Raw genomic sequence first — 7456 nt, forward strand, 5'->3', positions numbered from 1 at the left:
TAAAAAACCTAGCTAATACAGGAATACAATAATAATACAATAAAGAACCTAGCTAATACAGGAATACAATAATAATACAATAAAGAACCTAGCTAATACAGGAATACAATAATAATACAATAAAGAACCTAGCTAATACAGGAATACAATAATAATACAATAAAGAACCTAGCTAATACAGGAATACAATAATAATACAATAAAAAACCTAGCTAATACAGGAATACAATAATAATACAATAAAGAACCTAGCTGATACAGGAATACAATAATAATACAATAAAGAACCTAGCTAATACAGGAATACAATAATAATACAATAAAGAACCTAGCTAATACAGGAATACAATAATAATACAATAAAGAACCTAGCTAATACAGGAATACAATAATAATACAATAAAGAACCTAGCTAAAACAGGAATTCTATAATAATACAATAAAGAACCTAGCTAATACAGGAATACAATAATAATACAATAAAGAACCTAGCTAATACAGGAATACAATAATAATACAATAAAGAACCTAGCTAATACTGGAATACAATAATAATACAATAAAGAACCTAGCTAATACTGGAATACAATAATAATACAATAAAGAACCTAGCTAAAACAGGAATACAATAATAATCCAATAAAGAACCTAGCTAATACAGGAATTCTATAATAATACAATAAAGAACCTAGCTAATACAGGAATTCTATAATAATACAATAAAGAACCTAGCTAAAACAGGAATTCTATAATAATACAATAAAGAACCTACATAATATAGTAATACAATAATAATACAACTAAGAACCTGGCTAACTGAGCCCGTGACCAGCAGCTCTGGACTACATGTTCATTAGAGAGAAGGTAGTTATGTAACAACAGCTGTTTGATGATTCAATTCACCCCCACCCCTACGGGTAAAGGCAGTTGCTAATTCACTCATTCACCCCCCTCTCCATCTGTCTGGCTTGCTTTGGCACAGCACAGTTCGGTCCAGATTGGTTCAGCTCAGTCCGGCTCACTTTAGCTCTGCCTACCTCTGTCGAACTCAGTCTGGTGGGCTTTGAATTGGCTCATCCCTTACCTGTGTCCGTTTGTCCTGTCTGTCTGTCCTGTTTTAACCCCAGACCCTTTTCCTACGCTCGAGAGCCTGGACGTGGATATGGGGTTCACCCTGCCCCCTCTCCTGGCTGAGGAGAAGGAGGAGGTACCCAGAGCCAGGAGACAGGTACACTACTCTACCCACCCTGACCCCTTTCATCTACCTAACCTTTCATTTAGCTCCAGTTGGAAGCAGAAGTGTGTCCAACGATTAGAACTCTATTGCTGTTCACAACCTGCCCAGGGACTGCAGTTGAAAATGAGCCGGCTGGCTAAAACCGGCACTTTTACTGAAATTTTGATTCATGTGCACTGTCCCTGTAAAAATATACTCTGTGATTGTTATTTTTCATATGAGAACATGAAATAATAAACCATGAATGATGTTCTTATGAAGATCAACATATAAAATGGTGGAGTGGATAAGATCTTCCACACGAAGGCTTCCACCGAGACGTTACAAGTCTCATTCATAGGGCTGTGTGCTTGTTTCAGGGACATAAGAGGCGAGCTGTAGAGGGAGACCCCTCTCCCCCCTCCTCCCCCTCTCCCCCTATGACAGAGAGGCGCTCGCTACCCCTGAGGTCTCACTACGGGGTCAACGCCTGGAAACGGTGGGCGCTGTCCTCGGCTGACCAATCAGGTGACGCTAAAGGGAAAGACAGCCTCAAGCAGGGTGAGTAAACTCCGCCCACAGAAACTATTATCATACAGGACTTGGAACCACTGGACATTCTGTATGAATGGTGCAATATAATTAAATTGGTAAGAGAATTTAATTATTTGTCCTCAGAATCTCCACCGGCCCGGTCGAAGAGTAACCTGCTCTCTCTGAAAGCGTCAGAGCTCAGCCTGGCCCTGTCCCGATTCGTCCGTGAGGTACGGCGGCCCAACGGAGAGCGCTACGCCCCCGACAGCATCCTCTACCTCTGCCTGGGCATCCAGCAGGTCAGTCACCTCCCTGTTTAGTTACCCCTCCTCGGTCACCTTCTGTAGCCTGCTTCCATTTCAGTTTTCAGCCCTTTGCTCCTCCCCCATCAGACAGTGTTTACAGATCTGACACGACTTGTATAGGTGAAAGCATTATGATGATGGAGCTTCTGTTGTAAGGCTACTATACTACTATACAAATCTATGAACATTGACTGAATAGTTGCAAGGGATCAGAATGGCTCCAGGCCCCCCTATATCTCTCTCTCTCTGCAGTCATGAAAGGAGAGGGCTGTTACAGCCACAGTCAGCGCTAGGTGTTTGTGACGAGATGCAGGGTTGGGACTGGGAGTCAGTCCGACTAGCTGATGGTGTCATAGGGCTGCAGTTATTTAAGTCATTTATGATTGATGGAAGAGACCTTGGTTCTGAATGATACATTTACAGTGTAACCATGGCGATGTGGCATGCGGGTTTTCATTCTCATCAGACAAGCGTTGCTTTATTTGGAAGAGACCCCTCTCTCCTTTCATATTTTTTAAGACGTGTCCAATGATTAGAACTTTTGCTGTTCACATCCTGAAACATGGTGTTGACTATTTACAATATGAGGACACCATCTGTATTCTTCACAATCTCATAACCAGGTCTAAGATTGGCTTTCCACAAGATTTTCCCCTAGTCCAGTTATTCTCTGTTTGTTTGTCTGTAGCATCTGCAGGCCAAAGGCAGGAAAGATGAACTGTTCAGTGACCCGTGTTTCGAGCCGTTTGGAGAGGAGCTCAACAAGGTCCTCAAAGACTGGCAGCCCAGCGTGATGCCAGATGGTAAATAAATACACTCACACTTTATCACTGCTCAATTCACGTCTATCAACTGAATTATCTTCAGCACACACTCCATCTATGGTCTTTACGGAAAGGCTATAGACCTGGAGGTGTTTGTTTTTAACTGCAACTCCGTAGAAGACCTACCCGCAGTGTCCAATGATTAGAACTATTTTTGCTGTTCACATTCTGAAACAATAGTGATTGCACTATATTTATGACATGAGGACACTGTAGACATGATCAGTCTTAAACCACATTCATTTGTAACAGCTTTTGTGTGGATCAGTGTTTGTGTTAATGTTATGTCCAGAGGGACTGTATTATGATCAATGTTGTTAACAGCTATCTGTCTGTCTGTGCCCCCAGGCTCTCGGTGGGGCTGTGTGGAGGAGCAGTGCCTGTGGAGCTGTAAGCTGCTGGGGGAGCAGAGTCCTGCGGCATTGCTGCGCTCCCTGGTCTATCTCAACACCAAGTACTTTGGCCTGCGCACCGTGGAGCAGCACCTGTGCCTCTCCTTTAGTAACATCTACGGGCCAGACCACACAGACCCAACCACACAGGAAACCACTGTCTGCATCCGAGTCCCCTCCATCTCCTCACAGGACCACCCCTGTGAGTCTTACCACTAAAACACACTTACACACACACACCACACAAAACACACACACACACACACACACACACACACTGTTGTGGTCAAGTGCATCTTTTTAGCAGCATTTCTTTAGATGTGCCTATTTTTGTGCCAGGGCTCCTGTCATGTTGTTAATCCTCCCTGTCTGTTTGTGTCTGTGAGTAGTACAAACAGGGTCCAGGAAGAGGAAACGTAAAGAGGACAGTGACCCGGCCTGCGAGCCAGATGCCGGCTCAGGAAGCTCCAGCCACTGTCCAGTCAAGAAGCACGAGGGCAGACTCTACGAGCTCTACCGTTCCAAGTGGTGTGTCCCTTTTCTCTTCTATGACCTCCACTTTCTCAAGTGGTCAATTTACCTTACTACATTGTGGTCATTTATGTGTTGATTGTCAGGGACCACAGCACAACAAATATGCAGGTTAGTGTTTTTCGTCATGAATCTTGTTCTGGAGGCAGGTCTGCAGAGTGGTCACTAACTGGTACAGCCACAAAGTCATACAATCTGAATTTAAACCTAACCTTAACCACACTGCTAATCCTAACCTTAAATTAACTTAGACTTAAATTAAGACCAAAAAGCACATTTTTGTTTATATGAATTTTTACAATATAGCCAATTTTGACTTTGCAGCTGGCCCATCTAGCGGAAATCGCTCAGTTCTGCCTCCAGGACAAGATTCATCCCAATCAACGTCAATCTGCAACAAATGTATTGGCCCAAATGTAGCTCCGTAGCTATAATTTAATTTGTGGTAATGTGGTCATTCCTCTCTCTGCAGCCCGGGGTTGTTGAGGCAGCGTATGGATGTGTTCTATGTGCAGCCAGAGGCATCGGGCTGCAGCAGTGACAGTGACAGCTCCCTGTGGTTCTCCTCTACTCCTCTGGACCGCAGTGTCCTGGAGAGCATCCTCACCCCTCTCCTCCTGGTCAAAGACATCTACAGAGAGCGCCATCTAGAAGAGGAGGAGGAGGGAGGTGGGGAATAGAGTCCACTCTTCCTCTCCATCTCAGAGAAGAGGAGGATTAGGGTCCTCTTTTCTTCCATCCAGTCCCATCCTCAACAACATTACAACTGGGTTGCTGCATTCTCTATCTTTTACACCATTACTCCACCATTACTCACCGATCTCAGGCCAGCTGTGAGCGTACAGAGGATGTCAGGTGAGAAGGAACTGCACATCGTAGAAATGGAATGTATAGAACGGGCGTACCCGTTTAAGTCAATAATGGGTGGGCTGGTGGTGTTTACCAGTCAAATTGTTAGGGTTAGAGGTTCCAAGCCCGTTCTATTCATTCTATTTCTATGCTGCACATGCCCAGAGCTGATCGGAGGAAAGCGTTTCCCTGAAGGGCCAAGGAAGGGGACTCAGTCTGCAAGTAGCTAGGGGTGATATTGGGAGTGTGTCGTGTGAAAAGAAAATTCCCCATGAACTGCTGCTCTTCCTTCCTTCCATAGGGGAAGTCCGTTCACGTGATGTAGCATTATTTACTAAGCCCAGATTGGGCTGCTATGCTGTGTAAATATTTCTGGAAGTTAAGTAGGGGATGGGAAGAGACAGATAGACATCTACCAGAATCCATCCCACTGAATCCTCCTCAGCTTTGACCCCCAGAAGCCTTTAAAGATAAGACATTTATTTATTGCGGTTGATTGATTGATTGGTCTTGGTTCTATTGTATGTTTGTTCTTTGTACGCCGGGATGGGATGCGTGTTCCATTTTTCTCTCCTCCGTTAAGAGCATTAATTAGTTGATTCATTAAACCTGCTGCAGCCTGGAGCTCTCCTGTGTGTCTGTCTTTCCCGTTTCTTTGTTCTGAGGGTGGAGGCAGGGGTGGCTGCAGGGGTATTGTCTGGGGCTTCAGAAGACCTGCAGGGTTTTGTCTAGAGGGGAGACAGCTTTTATCAAAATTGACTTTTCTTAGCAGGTTTAAGGGAAATTACGCTGCAGGTTAGGAGAATTAGGTTAAGGTTATGAAAATAGTTAGGGTTAGCAAATTTGACAAAAGCTGTATCCCATCTACATGACCAAGTTGCCGGTACAAGCATGAAGGAGATGGTATACTGCCTAAAGACTACATATTTTGTCTGTTTTAATCCCAGTGTATTTTTTGTCTCACTGAAGCTATTTGATGTTGATTATTTAGTTGTAAACGTAGCACTTGATAATGGGTGTTGTATTACTCCCAGCTAATGAGTTATATTCTGTTAACATGGCAACTGAAACTGTTTGTGTTGTAACTAGGGTGGACAGATTTCTTTCAGGATTAGCACATTATAGACATGCCTGGTGACATTTTCCAAATTCACTCCATCTCCAGGTATCCAAATTACACTAGAAAGCTCTGCATCTCCTTAACTTATTTATGTTTGTTTTTTTACTGTTACCCTTTTACATTTTATTTGTATTATTTTCTATCAATAAATTACAAGCGAATACCTCGTTTTTACGTTGACTTCTGAACAGGATTTCGTTTGATTTAGATTTTTCTTTGAATGGCACCTACCTTGCCTTCCATGTACTGTCTGTGGACTACGCTTCAAGGCTGGAGGATGTCTGGATGGAGCCTGTCAAGGAAAGGAGTCACAATTGGTTCTGTGACTAGCCGGCTGGCTCCAAACGCCTAATGTGAATGTGCCTGTGTGTACTGAAAGTGTGTGTAACTTCATGCCAGGTTAATTCAGTGTGTGGGCTGATCTGCCAAATTGATGATAATAAATAATTTAATTTCTTAGATGTTTTACATTGCTTATATATCTCTTATGTGCACGGTTGTGAAGCTGTGGGATGTGTCCATGTGAGTGAGACCTCACTGGCTCTGTCTGTGGCGTAACACAGGGGCCCTCGCCTGTAGTGGGGGCAACTCCTTTCCTGGGTACCAAGGTGACAGGCAAACACAGGCTACTGACGAAGGCCCATATCTGTTAGGTGGCAGACAGAAGTCATAAAGTGGTGTTGCATGTCAACAACTCTGGGGGTGCATCTCAATAGTCCTAAAGCAACACCTGAGGAGGAGCCAGTTAGTGGAAGCCATGTTAGACTATTGAGACTCGCCCAGGAGAAGCGGCTGGGGGATCACATGACAGGAAACGATGATGTAAAGTTATGAAAAGTTTCAAGTTCAGTAAGGACTTTCCATGAAAAGCTTGGTATTCCATTCCTATTTTCTCTCACTGGATTGAAATGTTAATGTCTTGCCATACAGAATCATCATGAGGATGACATTCTGGTAAATTATCCATTGTTGGATGTAAAGTGATTGGGGTCGACTCAGGAAGTGAATTTAAATTCAACTCAAAATTGTCCATTGATTTCTAAAACATGTTATTCTTATTCCTGTTCAGTGTTCATATTGTTTTGAAAAGTATTCTGAACAATGGTATTGAATATATGTTCCCAATGGGGGGCGCCATTGACCCATGCATAGAGGCCCGTATGGTGCCTAAACTCTTGATTTAGTAACATCACAGCAAAAGGCTGTGTTAAAATAATACCCATCATTCCACACCTGAGCGCTGCTATGCTGAGCTCCACGACAGGGTTTCTGAAAGATGCTGCAGTGTTTTCCCTGTGTGTGTGACTGACGTAAGACCTTAAAAGCCATCCCACCAGTATGTCATAGACCGCTGTAACCCCACCAGAGTGTAGTCCTAAGCATTATCAGTGTAAAATGTATCTAGCTATCTTTTAAAAGGTCAAGCATAAAACTTAAGGTGTTTAAAAAAGACAAGACAATTTCATCATGAGCATTTATGAAAAATGTATGCTAAACCCCTCATTTCTTTTCTTTGTTTTGTCTTTTTTTGTTGTTGGGAAGTGTCAGCATTTTTCTTTATTTTCTATCGGTTAGAGTTGGCCAGACTCCAATAACTTGTCCCATTGATCTAAAGCTGAAACGGCCCTGCACGCACACAGCCAGCCCTGAGAGAGAGCGGGTCGGGTGTAAAAACATTTTTCACC

The 7456-nt window shown here is 43.2% G+C and overlaps 1 protein-coding gene across 4 annotated transcripts in view; it reads left to right on the forward strand.

The window, feature by feature from the left end:
* The window catches only part of LOC106586592 (zinc finger MYM-type protein 2-like), a 45004-nt gene extending 38774 nt beyond the window's left edge, over positions 1-6230 (forward strand). For all 4 annotated transcript variants that reach the window (XM_045707289.1, XM_014174040.2, XM_014174038.2 and 1 more), the window contains 7 exons: positions 1128-1228; positions 1597-1777; positions 1895-2049; positions 2744-2858; positions 3228-3473; positions 3661-3799; positions 4275-6230. In XM_045707289.1, the coding sequence (XP_045563245.1) occupies positions 1128-1228; positions 1597-1777; positions 1895-2049; positions 2744-2858; positions 3228-3473; positions 3661-3799; positions 4275-4482 (1145 nt within the window). In that variant the 3' untranslated portion in view covers positions 4483-6230. The remainder of the gene's footprint in view (positions 1-1127; positions 1229-1596; positions 1778-1894; positions 2050-2743; positions 2859-3227; positions 3474-3660; positions 3800-4274) is intronic.
* Positions 6231-7456: the final 1226 nt, after the last annotated feature.

The sequence above is a fragment of the Salmo salar genome, chromosome ssa25 (assembly GCF_905237065.1).
Source record: "Salmo salar chromosome ssa25, Ssal_v3.1, whole genome shotgun sequence".
Taxonomy (NCBI): domain Eukaryota; kingdom Metazoa; phylum Chordata; class Actinopteri; order Salmoniformes; family Salmonidae; genus Salmo; species Salmo salar.